Consider the following 17259-nt stretch of genomic DNA (forward strand, 5'->3'; position numbering starts at 1 on the left):
TCAGTGTTTCCCAGGCAGGATGTGTACTGTCACCATTGTACAATCCTTCTCTGAGGAGCCCGTTGTGATGATGTGGACACAAAAATGAGTGCTGCAGGAAGATTAAAGATGGAGTTAACATTTCAGTCTGTATGTGAATATTTTGTGAAAATGTGGCCTTCTATCTATGCTATTCCCTATTCATATATGCCTGGGAAACAGTCTTTCCATCCGTTCTGACAACTGCCTCCCATCCCTGGCATTTCTGTGCAACTTCAATCTCTTTATGCAAACTGTCTGCCATTTCTGTGGTCAGTTCCCCCTTGTTCTTGACAAGGGAGCTTTACATTCAAGACATTGAAGACTCCTCCTGACAGTCCTTCCCCTAAGTTCCTCATTGCTCCTGTTCAACATATGTCTCTTATTACTAAAATGCTTCCTTACTCCAGTTGATTCAAAATGTTCTTTTGGTGTGGTTCAGATCCATTGTCAAATATGCTTTCCAGGTCCCTATGAAGATACCTAGGACACTGAGCCCAAAAGGCATGCAACATAGGGTCAGTGAATAATTTTCAAAGCTTTTGAATGCCAGTCTGAGCTCTCAGTTTTTTTTGTGTGTGTTTTTTTTTTGTTTGTTTGGTTGTTTGTTTGTTTGTTTGTTTTGTTTTTTTTTGTTTTAAATTCAACTCCATACTGACTTTTGGGAATAGACAAATATCTGATTCAGTTTTGTATTGTGCTCGATTGAGCATGTATATAGCTCTTCAACAGAGCAAACCCACAAAGGTGATTAGAAGAGCACAATGCAGCTCAGCACCATTGCTGTTCCTGGGCTCTGAAGCTGTGTGACAGGCTCATCCAGAAGCTCTTCCCCACCCTTCCTGTAACATATTCAGTGCTCTTGAAAGAACAGCGCAGGTGACATTTAATGAGAATGCCTTGCATATTGAGGACCTGCAACTCATTTTGCTGTGGGTGAGTTTCTATCACCCCCAAATTAATTATTTCCTCCACAGATAAGGACACCACCTGGACTACAGATCTGTTAACAAATGTACACTACCAAATAAACTCTGAGTCGGCTCTCACATGGCACCAAGCCAGGAAGAGCTGTCAGCAGCAAAATGCAGAATTACTGAGTATCACAGACATTCATGAACAAACATACCTTAAAGGTAAGGAAGTAAAACAAACCCTGAATTACATTCAAGATCTGTTCAGTCCTTCATCACAGCTAAAGACTATTTAGTATGTTTTGGCTAATGTTTATGGACCTAAATATGCATGAATGAGTAAAAAATCTTTTAGAATTTGCAAGTTCATATAAAAATCACTGTCAAATTTAATCACAGTTCAAAGTATTCCACCATCCTGCAAGTGTAACAGACTTTTTTTTTTTTTTTTTTTTTTTTTTTTTTTTTTTTAAGAAGAAATTCTGAAAATTGGAAGAGGTGAGTTTCATTTCTGGTCAAAAGGAACCTTTAAAACAAAGTAATAATAAGAGAAAAGAGATAACTTTGTGACAGAAAAAGGATACATTTTGACTCAAATGCAGTTTGACGTCTGATTTTTTTTCATTTGACAAAGTTAAAAATATCAGTTATTCACAGACCCCAAATCGTGACTCTACCTACCCATGTACTGCTGGAGGAATGGTATGGAAGAAACTCGTTATTTTTAATGACATATAACTTCTAAGAGCTTTAGTATTATTGTTTATATTTACCCTACACCAATATTTTTACTTAAATATATCCAATGTTGTACAGAATTACCATATTCTACAGAAACGCTTTCATTTTGGATACACTCTGTCACATAACATCTGTGCTCATTTTGTATTAAGGAATAGAATAAGGGGTTGTGGGGTTTTTTTTGTTTGCTTGCTTTTTTCCAGTAATCGAAGCTTCACCATATTTTAATTTATCGGTATCTAAAGATAGTTAGATATTTAAGAACTGTAAGTCTTCCTAGAGATGGTATTAGTGACTATTGCTAATAAAAAGAAAGATTTATAAAACCAGTTATCTTCTTTTGGTTACTTAGAGTTAACAGAAGATACAGATTCTGCACTGTGGATTGGACTCAACAGACTGGACTTGAGGGGTGGATGGGAATGGATTGGAGGCAGCCCTTTCCAGTACTTAAACTGGGCTCCAGGTACCTGTGACTTTATTTGAATTTGTGTTTCTGAAGAAAAAAATATACGTGGCTCAAATACTGCTTTAAATTCTATTACCAGATAGATATGTCACGAGATAATGTATTTTAGCTTTTCTTGCTTTAGCTTTAGAAATACTTTTTTTTTTTTTTTTTTTTTTTTTTTTTTTTTTTAATGGAATGTACACCAGAAACTTCTGTGTATTGCAAAAATATTTTAGGTCAGAATACTGGCTTTCCCAAAGATATACGGTCTTAGATGTCTTGTCTCTAGCAACAGAACTATGAGGGGGTTACATGTTCATATCTGCTTAAATGATACTACACTTCATACAGACATACCTACTACTGGAGATCTACCTCAGTTCTTGCCAAAGCTGGGAAAGGGGCTCTCACTTCAGCCAGGAGTGATTTCTCCTGTGCGTTTTAGAGTTTAGAGCTCTATTTGCCTTTCTGAAAAGTTTACCTTTTTTTTCCCCTGTACTTTTCCCAAAGGAAGCCCCTCTCCTGAATCTGGAAAACTCTGTGCAGTTTTAAATCCTGAAACAAAAGCTAAATGGCAAAATTTGGAATGTGATCAGAAACTTGGTTACATTTGTAAGAAAAGAAACTTTACCCTGGTTCCCTCAGGTATGTTGATATATGTTGATAATTAAAAGTCAAAGCTCTTATCTGAATTGCTTGTCATTCACATTGACAAAGATGAATAGGAGAATTTTATTAGAAATAGAAACTATTCATTGTTTATCTGGTTTGCTTTTTCCAACCATTGCACTCCAACCATTGATTTTCAGTCCCACCACACACAGAAAGAAACACGTATAAACAAAGAATGTCCAATTTATCCTAGCTGTCCATGGTTTGGTAGTCAGGTCTCCACTTTGGATACACACACTACTGAGCACAGAAAGGGAGAACAAACCAAAAATTATTTTTAAGGAGAGGGATGTTAGTAAAAATAAGGAAAAAGGAAGAAAGAGCAACAAATTGTAAAGATAAAATATATTATAAGTATATAAAGATTTCCCTATTAGTGTTTCCCTATGTGTACATCTAGTTGTAAATCTGTCTAAGTGACTTTTACTCTGTCAATATACTTAATCTTTTAAAAATTCATAAGTATTCTATGTTAGGTGAAGATAACTTCTCATTTTTCATATCTGACAAATAAATACAACGTAATATGGAAGCTGTTGCAATTAATACATTAGTGTATTTGTTACAGACATTTTACTATGTAAGAACCCTACAATTTCTATTAAATAATACTTGTATTAAAAAGCTTTCCTTTTCCAAGCTAAAAATTTCCAGATTTAGAATCATATTTATGTTTAATTTGTTTTGTGTGCATCATTTCCTTATAATGAGGATTTCTAAAGAAAATTTTTAGTTTAGAACCTTTGAGTAGAAGAAGTTAAAATATTTTCAGTATCATGCCATTTGCATGGCTTTTGAATTCTTCTAAAAGAGATGTTTGTTCCCAGGTGACATTGGGCCTGTTGCTTGCCCAGATGGATGGGTACCATATGTAGATCACTGTTACAAGATCTTCAGGGAGACCAAAAGATGGAAAGAAGCTTTGACATCTTGCCTGAAGGAAGGGAGTCACCTGGCCAGCATCCAAAGCCTCGAGGAACACAGCTTTATGGTGTCTCGGCTTGGGTACAGTGAGTGTGGTGGGGGGTGGTGATGTTTGCCTTTGCATGTAAGAAGTACCACCTAACTGAACTGAGATTTAGCAGCTGCATTAACATGAAACACTGCAGCCAAAGACACGCCAGAGGTCCAGTGGCATCAGGCTGGTGCAGTTTCCTTTCTGCTTCAAAATGGATGCCCCCTTCTGTGCTGCAACTTTCAGAATTACTCAACGATCTTGACTTGTGTTTTGCTTTGCATGAGGGTAGAAGGACATCGGTCATCCCAGTGACAAGCTTTCTTAGTGAAAGGATTATGAAATATACTTTTCACTTTCAAAGAGGGCTCTTAATGGAAAAATAACATATTTGTACTGCTTTCTGTGCATTTGGGGAACTTACAGGGTGGTTCTAAGTCATTTTCCATGTTTTGTGGTCAACCAGCACCCAGATCAACAAGTTCACAGGTCTCTGCAGAGTGATGGAAGAAATCTACTAAAGAAGAATTTCAGCTCTCTACATTGCCAGATGGAAAAGATCAGAAAAGCTAGCCAAGGGGGTTTCCAGGCAGCAAGCTGTGGAATTGCCTGTGCTGCCTAAAGAACCATACTCAGGTCACTGGATCTACCATGTCAGAGAGGTCTCAATTTTGAAATCCCAGGCACAAACATGAGGAGTCTGTAGACACGGTGCTACTTTTTGCTCCTGTTAACTATTCGTTTGTTTCCCTTTTTTATGCTTAGAGGTTTTATTAACAATTGAAAAAGTGAAAGATATTCAAGAGAGAAAAAATCCTTTCTGAAGAAAAAGTAATTTGCTTGGTATCCAACCATACAAGGAGATATTTCTGATTTCTTATACTTTTTGATTCTGCTATCTTACCCCTGTTTAGTGATTGCTAAAGCAATTGTGAATATCCTTCCATTTCTTGCTTGCTTGCTTTCTTGGTTGCTTTCCTTTCCTTAAGAATGCCTAAAACCATAGGATCCATATACTAGTTTAGGCCAGAAGGAATCCCAGAGGTCATTTGATCCAGCCTTGGCTTGGAGCAGAGCCAGTCCCAAAGTTAGATGTTGAAATTTATATTTTAATTATTGCCTAAACAAGTGATCTAGAACTGAGGGGCTGGGCTTAGTTTTTGTTTGTTTGTTTGTTTGTTTGTTGTTTTTTTTCATTTTGTGGAAAGAAGCTTAAAACATCCATGCTTCAAGCTACATAAAAACAGTATTTTGAAATCTGACCAGGGCAACAGAACATAAAAAGTAACTATTCACACAGTCCTATTGTACTACCATAGTGTATTAACATTAGGCTGGTAATTTATTCTTCTCCCACTGCTATGAGGAAGGGAAGCAAAATTTTTTTATCTAGTGCAGGGATTTCATGACAGCCTAATTTTCTAATGCAAACTATATTTATTATAATATCTATGTGAAAATATTAAATTTTAAATTATCATGCAACACTAAATAATTTTATGTTTCATAAATTTATGAAAGGGATTATATGTTCTAGAGCCCAAGGGTACTGTGAAAAGGATGCAGTGGCATAAGAGGTCTTTTCTAGTTCCCTGTTTCCATGTTTTAGAGCCAACAGACAAGCTATGGATTGGGCTGAATGATTATAAGGTTTGAATGTATTTTGAATGGAGTGATGGTACACCAGTGACATACACAAAATGGCACGTGGGAGAGCCATCCACCACAAACAACAGGCCAGAAGATTGTGTACTGATCAAGGGCCAGGTAACATTAACCAATACATATTTTACTTTAATATTGAAACTAACTTCTTAATAAAAGAATAATGTGTCCTGCTATTTCAGCAACTGGCTAGGGCCAGAAAAGGGTATGTGGGGACAAAGGATGAAGCTGAATATGACCTTTCATTTAAAAAAAAAATGATTGTGTTACTGCATCATTGATGAAACTTTCTCTATAAGTTCATCTGAAAGTCACTGAATAAATTATTAGGGCTATAAAATAGGTCTCTGAATGTAGTTCTCCTGCTTTTTTTGCATCTGGTGGTAAAGGTGACATGGTGATCCCTGCTGCCTCTTTTGTGCCTGCTCATCTGCCCATCTCTGTGTGGTGCAACTGCCTGTGCAGGGCCCTGCAGAACAGGTCGGGGACCAGCTTCCTGCACCCTCATCCCCTCTTAACACTAGCAGCCATAGCTGTACTATCATAGCCTAGTCTATTATTTCACTAATTGTGAACAGATTTGTTTTTATTATCAACTAGGGGAATTGGATAAGAAAAAAAAAAATTTCTGTTTCAAAATGAAAGGAGAAAGTAAATGAATAGTTTTTATTATAAAGAAAGAAATTATCAACTTTCTTTAGATTATTAATCTTCATTTCATTGTTATTTCCTTTTTTATTTCTTTTCCCCTGCCACAGGATGGCTATTGGGCAGACTATATCTGTGAGAAGAAAGCTGGCTACATTTGTAAAAGAAAACCTATATCGCAAACAGCTGGAGAAAAGGAAATTACTGATGCAGGCTGCAAAAAAGTAAGTATATAAGAATGGAACATAATTTCCAGATCAGAAAAGTACCTTGTCAGAGAATTATCTAGAATTATTTTTTTTTTTTTTTTTTTTCTTTTTCATTATGGCATTTCTCAGTTACTTTAAACTTTAGAAAGCCATTTACAGAAACTGCTTAGAAGGAATTTGTAATTTCACTGCAAAAGGTTTCTAATTCATAATATTAATAATAATTGCATTTCATTCATTTTGAAATGGTATAGCTCACTTAATACATGATCTCACAATTATTTAAAAGTTATATGAAAATACTAAATCATGTTACAGGGCTGGAGAAGATATGGGACCTACTGCTATTTTATTGGACATGTTCCAGCAACATTTTCAGAAGCGAATACCACTTGTGAAGAAGAAAAAGGCTACTTAGCCACAGTTGAAAATAGGTATGATAATGACTTTTCCTTGACTTTTAAATAGGCAATGCTAGTACGTTCTGAAATATTTCTGGAACTACAATTCTAATACAGAGTCAAACAACAAATTATCTAAGGTACAGATGAGGTCTCTAGTTGAACAACAAATAAGTCTCGCTTTTGTCTGTTTATTTACAGAGAGTCAGAATCCTATCATAAGGTCCTCTCCCCCTGTCTAAGCAAGGAAAAGGAGAAAAGGATTCATCATCGGATTAGAAAAGTAGGGTTTGGATAAATGACTTAGTTTTCTCTTGCATCTTTATGATCCCTCTTACAGATATGAAGAAGCCTATCTGATTAGCCTTGTGGGGCTGAGGCCTGAGAAATATTTCTGGCTTGGTCTCTCTGATGTGGAGGACCAAGGCACTTTCAGGTGGGCCAACGGTGAAGTTGTCTCCTTCACGCACTGGGGTGCAGCAATGACTGGTAGGTGCTGTGACAGTTGATGGTAGGTACTCTCTGGTCCCTATCTGGGTTTGTACTGGCAATGTCCTCTGAATTTTATGCTTTAAGCTTTCAGTATATTCTACAAGAACTGGCAGTTCTCAAACCCCATCTTTTAAGTTCAAAGGGAACAATTTGAACCACAGTTTTATATCAGGACATCTGATATATTTGCCAATAAGAATGAACTTTTTGGTTCGACCTCACAAAGAGATAAACAGGAGTTACCGACAGCTCCTGAGACTATTCCACACTCATCCCTCTAGTGGAAAAGTTAGCCTGAGAGAAGAGTTTGAAACGGAGCATCTGTACAAGGATTTAAAGTTAGAATTAGAAAATCACAGTATCAAAAAAATGATCATAGAGTTTCTTTTTTTTTTTTTTTTACTTGTGATACTAAGAAAACTGAACTCACGGGATCATACTCTGCAAAAGCATAGAAATCAAGATTTTGGAGGTCATGAGGAAATCTGCTTTCCCCAAGATATACTACATTCTTCCTAGTGATCATTTGTCTGAAAACTTACTCAAAAATATTCAGTGAAACTATAAATTGTAAAATAAAACAAAAATAATTTAAAAATTGCAAAAGACTGAGTGTAATAAAACTTCTGTAAATGCCATGAGAAAAAAGCTTGACAGGGAGTCTGTGGTGCCAGCAGATGATCAGAGTATAAAGGAAGCACTTGGACATTAGTCTGGAACAGTGAAGAAAAATTAGTTTCCTTGCATCTGTGATCACTGAGGAAGAAAACAGGCTTTCTGTGCTGGAAAGTTTCTTTGTGAGGGTATGATTGAAGAGTCTATTTCAAGCTGAAATACCAGGAGAATAGATTATAGAACAAATAAATTACCCGAAGAATAGCAAGTGAAGACTAAGCACAGCTGCAAAAGCAGCCAAGTGCTGCGAAGGTTACATTAAGTGAACTGTTCACTTTAATGTGTAACTACCTGTTAAAACGCCTTGACAGATAAGGGGTGGAAAAAGGCAAAGTTGTTGCTAATATATAAAATGGCTCCAGAGAGATGTGGGTAAATACAGACCAATAAGTCATTGGTAAATTAGCTGAATTTGTAATAAAGAATAGAATAAAGAAGATATAGTGGGAAAGGTATATAAAATTACTTGTGTAAAGGGAGATCATGCTCACAGATCTAGATCTCCCCACAGGAGCCAAAAGCATATGAATAAGGGAAACGTAGTTAGTGTGGTCTATCTCAATTACCAAAAGCTTTTCATCTTATCTGACCTGACACAAGAAAGCTCTTAGATGAATAAAAATTTTGATAAAAAGCAGGGAATAGAAGGGGGTGGGGTTTTTTTTTTGTTTTGTTTTTTTTTTTTATGTGGGCTATTTTTTACTTGGGGAAGAGTGTTCACCAACAGAGTCCCATAATGATTGGTGCCAAAGCCCATACTGTCCAACATATTTACACACAATCTGGAAAATGTGAAATAGTGAGGTGACAAGATTTGCTGATGATACTAAATTATTTCTGAAGACAGTGAAGATGTGCCTGTGAGAAAATGTGGGACAATCTCAGGAGAACATGATCAGTAAAATCAGGTGAACTTTGATGCCTGTAAAGTGATGCTGACAGAAACAAATAATGTCTTGAATTGACATAAAATGATGAACTTATAGCTGACCATTTAATTTTAGGAGTCAGTTCTTGGCACCATGGTAGACATTAAAACATCAGGTCTGTGCTTAGCAGGAATCAGAAAGTAAATAAAATGTTAAAATAATTAGGAAATTAAGAAATCACATGAATAAGCCATTGTATAACTCCATTCTGTGCATCTATCCGACTGCATCTTGTACAATGTATGCACCTCCGGTTCCCTCTGAGAGAATATACTAAAATTACAGCAAACGTCACAAGTCTCTGTTGAAGTTTGTATACCCACCAAGGTATATGTACCAAGGGATTTGTTTCCATCTATATGAAAATCACTAGTGACCAAGGTTATGCTACCTGATATGAAACAGTAGGACCTCCCTCCTCACAGTAAAAACCCCCAAAATCAACTTAATTTCTACCCATAGAATTTATTATGCAGGACGCTAAAAAAAAAAAAAAAAAAAAAAAAAAAAAAGGCAGGATCCCAAACTACTTATGATCTCCTGAGACCGAAAATACTACTCTTTGCCTGTGTGAAAACCCCTTAAAATGTAACTCTGTTATCAAGTGTTATTTTGTATGGCAAGAAGCAAATGGCTGCTGCTCAAAGATTTTAGGTAAGAATTAAACAATTTAGACTATGTAAAATATCCAACTTGGTTTTTATTTCTCACAAAGGAAGTAATCCAGGATGTGTAGCCATGAGAACTGGGACTGCAGCTGGATTATGGGATGTTCTCGACTGTGAGACAAAACAAAAATATATCTGTAAGCAGTGGGCAGAGAGTGCAACAGCTCCACCTCTTCCAACTACTGCTCCAGTCCCCACATGCCCTGAAGGTTGGGTAGAAAACAACCATAGTAATTCCTGTTTTAAAGTAAGTGCCCAAATAGTTAAATGAAGAAGAAAGGCTTTTAATTGCTTGGGGAGGGGGGCGTAGGGGGGAAGACAGAAAAAGAAGGGACATCTTCATTTTGCAGTATCTGAGATTGGAATATCGAAGAAAAAAAAAAAATCCCCACAAAACCAACACACAAAAAAACCCAGAAAACCCCCAAACATCTTAGAGAATTATTGATAAAAGAAGAGAAACTAAGGAAGATGAGGTTGAATGAACTGGTCAAAAGGGGACGGAGAATGACAGAGGAAAGAAAACGAGGAAGTTCCAATTTGGAATTGGAGCAGAAAAGGCAAGAAGAGGAACCTAAATATCAAGTCTTAGAAAGACAAAGAAAGATAAAAAAGAAGAAACAAGAGACAGTATTTGCAAAATTATTGAGAGAACAATGTCCAACGTCCGTATTAAAAAGCAGAAGCAGCAAAGCTTGGCTGCTCCATGGCTCTATATCAGTTGTGGTCACTAGGTTTGTGCAAAGATTTATCTGAGGTGTGTGAGAGTTCAGGGGACAAAGAGAAACAGTGAAGTGTATCCAACAAGTAGCACAATGCCTAAGGCTGGACCTTGTTAAGATAATCACACTATCCCCCCAAATAAAGCATAAGAAGTCACATAAAAGCTTAATTAAATGTTTATAAAGGACATTTATTGGAGAGTTTCTGATGCATTCCTGTTTGAAGTACACTCAGTTATGTCTGAGCACACATACAAAAGGATTTTGAACAAGAAATGAGGGTAATGTGCAAACATTGATTTGGTATCATACAGAATAGACATGCTAAGTAAGTGTAAGTTGTTTATATTTGTTAACACTTTATTGAATTAGTGAGTTCTCTTTTTATGATGGTATTTTAAAAATTTCTTTCAAACTCAGCTGGAATGCTATTTACTTGGGTTCCTTTATTCCCATATCAACATTTTTAGATTTTGTCAAACTTGTGGATATTCTGTTAAACTACCAAAATGTTAGACATCACATTACAAATGTAAAGTGAGAGTTATAAGCCATAACGAGGTCATTCTTTTGCCTGCATCTTCAGATTCATCCCAGGCCACCTTGCCTCTCCACCACAAACATTCTCCTTTCCTTTCACCTGGAAGGTGGCCTGGGCCCTCCTCCAAGTAAAACAAGTTAAAGGAAATTGTATTCCCTTCTAGCAATTCCTTTCCCTTTTCCTTTCCCTTACTAACTTGCTAGACAACTCTAGTGCAAAAATTTTATGAACAGAGTAATTAATTCTATTTCTCTTATGGACTTGGCTTGTATGAAACCTCATTTACGGGTAAGTGAGACTATGAGTCTTTATTTTATTATAAAATAGATAATATGTTTTAAAGTAATTTCTCCATAGTGTTTTCACAGATCAAATATCAAAAAGAAATCATGGCTTGAAGCTCGAGAGTTTTGTAGACAAATAGGAGGGGATCTGGTCACCATTAACAGTAAAGTGGAGATACCGTTACTAGTAAGAGCAACATAGTGAGTATCTACTGTATATTTATCTTATCAGATTTAAAAGATGTTTCATATGAACTATTATGAATGCTCTTAGATGATTTCTGAAATACATGGATTCCTCAAAAGCCAAAAAAACTGTGATACTTTGAAATTTTATCTACTCATGAACATTTTTTAGCTGTTTCATGAAAAAAAAAAAAAAAAAGAGTTCTTTAATCTAGGAAATTAAAATAAAATAGTATCATGATTACTAGTTATAATTTAGAAATACATATAGTTGTAGGGGGTGGTATTTTTAGTTGGGTGGAAAACATGACCAATATACGTACTTTTGACTCACCTTGAAGTAGTCAATCCTGAATCTGAATCAATTTTCTGAATCTGTAATGGCCTTTCCTAAGAAAACAGAACACAGAGGAAATATAGGATCAATACTACTAATAAGTCTGATGAATAAGCTGTTACCATGGAGCCATAGAAATAATAGATATTTCTATGAAGAACATATGCATCTGTATGCCCTTCACTAAAGATAATAGGGTATTCATTGCAATTTCACCGAACTTTACAATGTGTTCTAGAAAGTTTAATTATATTTTTCTTGATTTTTTTTTTGTTGTTGTTGATGTTTACACACTGCTCTGCCTTGTCATTTCTGTTAGTGATACTGGCTGTAGCTTTCAAAACGTTTGGCTTGGTATATTTTCCTTGAATCCAGATGAAGGATTTGCTTGGAGTGATGGCTCTCCAGTGAGTATTTTAAGTTTTCATCAAATTTGTTTGCTTTCAGATGTTTTGGGGTTTGTACATGTACCTTTTGGGTTTTTACTGTTATCTTCATCAAAGAAAACACTAATCCTGCAAATGTTTACATGGCTGTTAACCTTTATTATCATTACTAAAATCATGGCAATACATTTGAACGCATAGAAATAATCTATATCTCATCAGGATCTGTAGCTTTCTGCACAGCACTCCAGCATATTTTCTTTTCCAATAATATAAAGTGAATACATAACTTCAGAACATAAAAATTCATCATACTGGATATTGTATCCATTCTCCGGCAGTGGCCAGAAGCATCTTAAGAGCTAATCAAACAGCAAGCTTATCTCCCAGTATACTCCTGCATCCTGAGTGATAGCTCAGTCTTTCAGAGCTCAGACATGTAATCTTATTTCCATGAATTTATCCAGTCATCTCTCAAGCCCATTTAAATATGCACAGATGTGCAAAATGTTCCTGCAGGATTCCACTGCTTATTACTCTCCCTTTACCCCTACTCTCTATTCCCTATTTTTTAACCCAAGCAATGACCTTTCTTTTTATACTGCAACGTATTAGTTTCCATGGAAGTTTTGGGAAGTGGTTTACCATGAACTTTTTGAAAATCCCAAGTCGGTTATATCAAATGGTTCTCCCTTCCCATTTGGATGTTCGTTTCTTCAGAGGTAACACCACTAGGTTTGTAGGACATGACTTCCCTCCCAAAAGGCACACTCCCATCCTCATTAGCCACAGGGAAGGGAAGATGTGAATGTTGAATTGATGCACTGTACAACTACTGCTCCCAGATGGCTGTTGGTCAATGTAATTTTGAATCAGGTCACAGTTGATGAAGTGATGAAGTGAAAACTACCTTGTCTGCACATGGTTAGCGTGTGTGGAATGAGGGTGAAGTTCATAGCTAGGTGAATTTAATTGGAAGCAGGCCATTTGCCTGTTTCTCTCCTGGCTGTATGTAGGGCTTGAGGTGCAAACAAGAACAGAAGCCCTTCATGGCAAAACAGTTTGATCTCCTGACATCATTGTCTCACTGTAAAATTCTTACAGCTTTCCCTATATTTGCACCTCTTTATTGGGAGGCAGAATCTTTCAGACAAAACCAAGTTGTATCTGTTTGCCAATGGACAGTACAACTACTGACAGACAAAAAGAATAATAAAAATAATTTCTTCTGTAGGTTAGGTACACAAACTGGGATGATAGTCCAAGAAATTCAGGAGGACGCAAATTCTGTGGTGTACTCAACGGTGGGACTTTTTCTAAACGATGGTTTCTTTCGGTCTGTGAAGTACAGCTTGACTGGGTTTGTCAGATAAAAAAAGGTAGATTTATTCTTCTCTTTAAGCAAAAAGCTTACATAATTTATAAGTAGTTGCTCTCCTAATATAAGAGAGAAAAAGACACAAAATTAAGAACTTTTTCCAAATGGAGGTCAAGAGCATTGGGTAACATAATATAGGCCAGGATTCTTCAATGATAGGTGATAGAATAAATACATAAAGGTATTTATGTAAATTAGGATGTATAAATAATCCATGTGTTTGCAAGTGTTTTATAGATTGCAAATATTTTTAGTAATAAGAAGTTTTTCTTGTATTTTTGTAATGTAGGAAGTAAGGAATTGTGAATTCCTTACAATACTGCTTTTTACACTGACACAGGTAAAGCGAAAAACCAAAACCAATATGTTTGTACACCAAAGATTTAGTGGTGCTCCAAGTTCTCCTTTAACTTTATTAAGGATTCAACCACTTTTGGAAAAGCAATGGTTCAAAGCACTGGCATTTCTTTCTTTATCAGAACCAGAAATAACTCATGGTCAGTATATGTAGTCATATATCATTTTGCTTACAAATATTTGGGACTGAGAGGATTTTTTGACAGAGCTAAAATAAATCTAGTGGAAATTTTCTCCCTCTTGACAAGGAGACCCCTCTGGAGGATTATGGAATGTCTACTGATGGCTCAGTATAGGGGCTGTAAAACCAAGTTTTAGTGTTTCAGATAAATCTACTCTGACTTACAGACTGGAAGAGCAATTTTCCCTTACATTGCTCTGCACAACAATATGATCCAGCCAAAGCTGTGACTTCGATGACGTGAAGCCCAGTTTATGATATAAAATTACAAGTAGATGACCATGCATATTGCATAATATGTAACAGAAATGTGTGCTTAAGACTGCTTTCTAGCCAATGGTAAAGGAGCGCAGAATCTTTCTCTGCTCCCCACTCTGCTCCTTGCAGTCAGTCACAAGCTACATCACAAAACACGCTATGGAGAGGTATCACACCTTCTATTCTCTTGTTTTGCAGGAGTGTCATTAAAACCTGAACCAACTGACACCTATGGTAGGTTTTTGTGTATATTTATTCTTCATGCTCATTATTTTTTATCAGAATTGTTATTGTAAAATGAGCTTTTGTGTTCTACAGAGACAGAGTTTAAGGCTACCTTATTTATCTTCCAGCATATAAAACCACTGCAGATGGATGGGTCATATATGAAGATAAGCTATACTACATAAGCAAAGAATATGTCTCTATGGAAAAAGCCCAAGAGTTTTGCAGGATGAATTCTGCAGACCTGGCTGTTGTTAATAGTAATAGTGAGAGAAGGTTCCTACAGAGAGAACTAAAAAAAAAAGTAAGAATCATTGTAAACAGTCAGCCTAAACTACAAATGCTTTTGACAATCTGCTTGCAAAACTTGAATTGTCTTGAAAGTAGAGACAACAGCATTTTCACTAACAAAGTCTGCCCGAGATGAGATCTATGAAATTGTCCCAAAACGTACCCTTTGGTCCCATGGGATTTGGTCTCTCCTGCTCTGCCCCAGCTGTGCTGAGGTGGTGAGGGAGGCTGGTGGTGACAGCCACCTGGGATGGTGCCTGCTGTGCAACTTGGAAAGCGGCTGGTGTGAGAGGGAGACTTGAGGTCGGCATTAGGCTGTCCTGCAGTCCTGGAGGGAGAATGAAAGATGTGCACCAGTTTCTGACTCTCCTGCCCCACCCTAAGGGTGCTGCAGGACCCACCTCTGATGCCTCAGGTAAAAACCTGGCTTCTGCACCTGAGTGTGTGAACACATCGCTGTGCCTAACTAAGCACAGGCTTTACCGCGGGCAACTTCAGTGACTGCTCTGTGAACCTTATCAATGGCACATCAATTTCTGATTGTTTTACTTCAAATATTTTATTTTATTTTTAAATTAAAATAGTATCTTTCTGTTTTAGGAGGAATCTTGGAGTCAGCCAAGAGGATACTTTATTGGTCTAAAAGTGAGTCTTGATAAGAAGTTTAGGTAAGTTAAGGTGATCGCTGCAGCTCATAACAAGTAGAAATAAATACACTATTTTATGTAGCTGGAGGTACTAGATGTGTTGTTTTCAAGGACTGAAGACAGTTCCACATAATGAATACAAAGCAGAATGGAATAGTCCTAGAATATTCTGAAGTCCAAATGGTTTTCCCCGTAAAGAAATAGGAACATTTTTTTTCTTGAGTAAACGCTTACGAAATAAAAGCTAGGCAGCTGTACTCTCCATACACGCTTTCTCAAGTTTCTTTCAAAGATTTGCCCCCTAATTGGAGTGATACTTTACTATGCTGGATTTTATACCTATGAACACACACATACGCACACTTAAAATCTGCTCCATACCATAGCGCCTAGATTTCTTAGGCTTTTATCTATATATCACAGCTTCAGAGAGGTCCTCCAGAATTAGGAAAATGTGGACAATGAGTACAAAAGCTGCTTCTGACAGAGATTTGTAGCCTCTGCAATTTTCTGTTCCAAGAGAAAGGTCAGCAGAAACTTACAGTACAGGAAAATTCTAAGGTATTGTGAAAAGATCAACACACAAAAATAAAATCAAAACTAAAGTAAAAGATACTGAAGAGCATGATACTGACACTGCCTACCTTCCCATCTGCTAGTTAAGACACATCAGGGAGGTGAAATCTTGACCTCAAACAAATCTAGAGATCTGAATTTAACCTTTCTATTTTAATGTCGCTGTTGAGTGTCTGTAAATAACTAACCTTGGAAAGGGCAGAAATGGAGCGGGGAGAGACAAGCTGGTAGTGACTGAGTCGGTGCATGATTTTAACCTCCTGATTTAGGACACAAATTAGGGAGATAGGGTCCAGTGAGCGTCGTCTTTATTTAAATCAATATCAGCAACAGAGAGTTTGAGGGAGCTGAACTTGCTTCCACTTCAGGCTGTGTGACCTGAATTCTGAGATATTGATTAAAATGCAGTACCAACCTCTTCTTCCTTCAATAGCAGTGTATTGAAGTAAAAAGCATTAAGCATTAAAAAAAAAAAAAAAGAAAGAAAAAGTAATTTCTGATACTTTAGAAAGGGCGTTTTAAAAGCTGATGGAATGTCCATTAGTTTCCGGATACAAGACTTAATAGAGATAACCTGTGGAGATACTTCTCTTCAGGGTAAAATCTACAGAATTAGGATTTTTTCCTTCTTTGCATCTATAGAAACATCAGGAATGCTCAGACAGAGAAGCATAATATTAACTGGGTGATACAATGAAATTGGTTAAGATGAATAAAATTTAATATTCTTCTCTGTATTACCTGTTATAACTATGTAAAAATAGTTTCTATTTATTAAATTATGTCTGATCACTCCTGCCCATCAACAGAAAATATGCCTGGTGTTTTCTTTTTCTATGTTGCAACCAGTAATATTTTACATAATTTTTTCCAAATTAGAATAATCAGGTAAGGAGAAGAAACAGTTCCTCCAGTTCCCATAAATGCTTATAGACCTTCCTAATTGTGAGATGTGAATTAGGATTCTCATCTCACAATTCAAGTGTATTAATTAATAACTATTTGTATATCTTTTCTTTAAGTTGGATAGATGGGACTCCAGTAACCTATGTGGCCTGGGCTCCTAATGAACCCAACTTTGCAAATAATGAGGAAAACTGTGTGGTAATGTTGTCAGAACAAGGTAAGTAGCAAGGCTAAACTATTAGCATTTACTTATCTCTGCCTGGATTATAAATGATGATGTCAAACTTCTGCTGTCAGCTGTTATGCAATTTTTAAGGCTGTTTTCTGAAATTCCTTTCCAGTGACAATTCAACAAGATGCAGTAGCTGGTGTGACCACCAGTTATGGAAGAGTCTATGTCTTAGAATGGGGAGATTTCAGAACCATGTGTAATCTAATGCAGATGTCTCTGTCTGGATTTATAAGATTAATATCGCACTTTTTTTTACAGGGCTTTTCACCACTTCTCTAAGTATAAAGTTGAATGGAGTCTGTCTTCATTCCTGT

The 17259-nt window shown here is 36.5% G+C and overlaps 1 protein-coding gene across 1 annotated transcript in view; it reads left to right on the plus strand.

The window, feature by feature from the left end:
* Positions 1 to 17259, plus strand: part of LOC113477243 (macrophage mannose receptor 1-like) — a 35346-nt gene that overhangs the window by 4064 nt on the left and 14023 nt on the right. The window contains 16 exon segments of the mRNA XM_026843468.1: positions 996 to 1154; positions 2026 to 2139; positions 2635 to 2769; positions 3624 to 3806; positions 5361 to 5518; positions 6175 to 6288; positions 6592 to 6707; positions 7015 to 7163; positions 9486 to 9685; positions 11059 to 11186; positions 11828 to 11915; positions 13129 to 13273; positions 14267 to 14302; positions 14422 to 14597; positions 15185 to 15252; positions 16830 to 16930. Of these exon segments, the coding sequence (XP_026699269.1) occupies positions 996 to 1154; positions 2026 to 2139; positions 2635 to 2769; positions 3624 to 3806; positions 5361 to 5518; positions 6175 to 6288; positions 6592 to 6707; positions 7015 to 7163; positions 9486 to 9685; positions 11059 to 11186; positions 11828 to 11915; positions 13129 to 13273; positions 14267 to 14302; positions 14422 to 14597; positions 15185 to 15252; positions 16830 to 16930 (2070 nt within the window).

This window comes from Athene cunicularia, assembly GCF_003259725.1.
Source record: "Athene cunicularia isolate RWA chromosome 2 unlocalized genomic scaffold, athCun1 chr2_part1, whole genome shotgun sequence".
Lineage (NCBI taxonomy): Eukaryota > Metazoa > Chordata > Aves > Strigiformes > Strigidae > Athene > Athene cunicularia.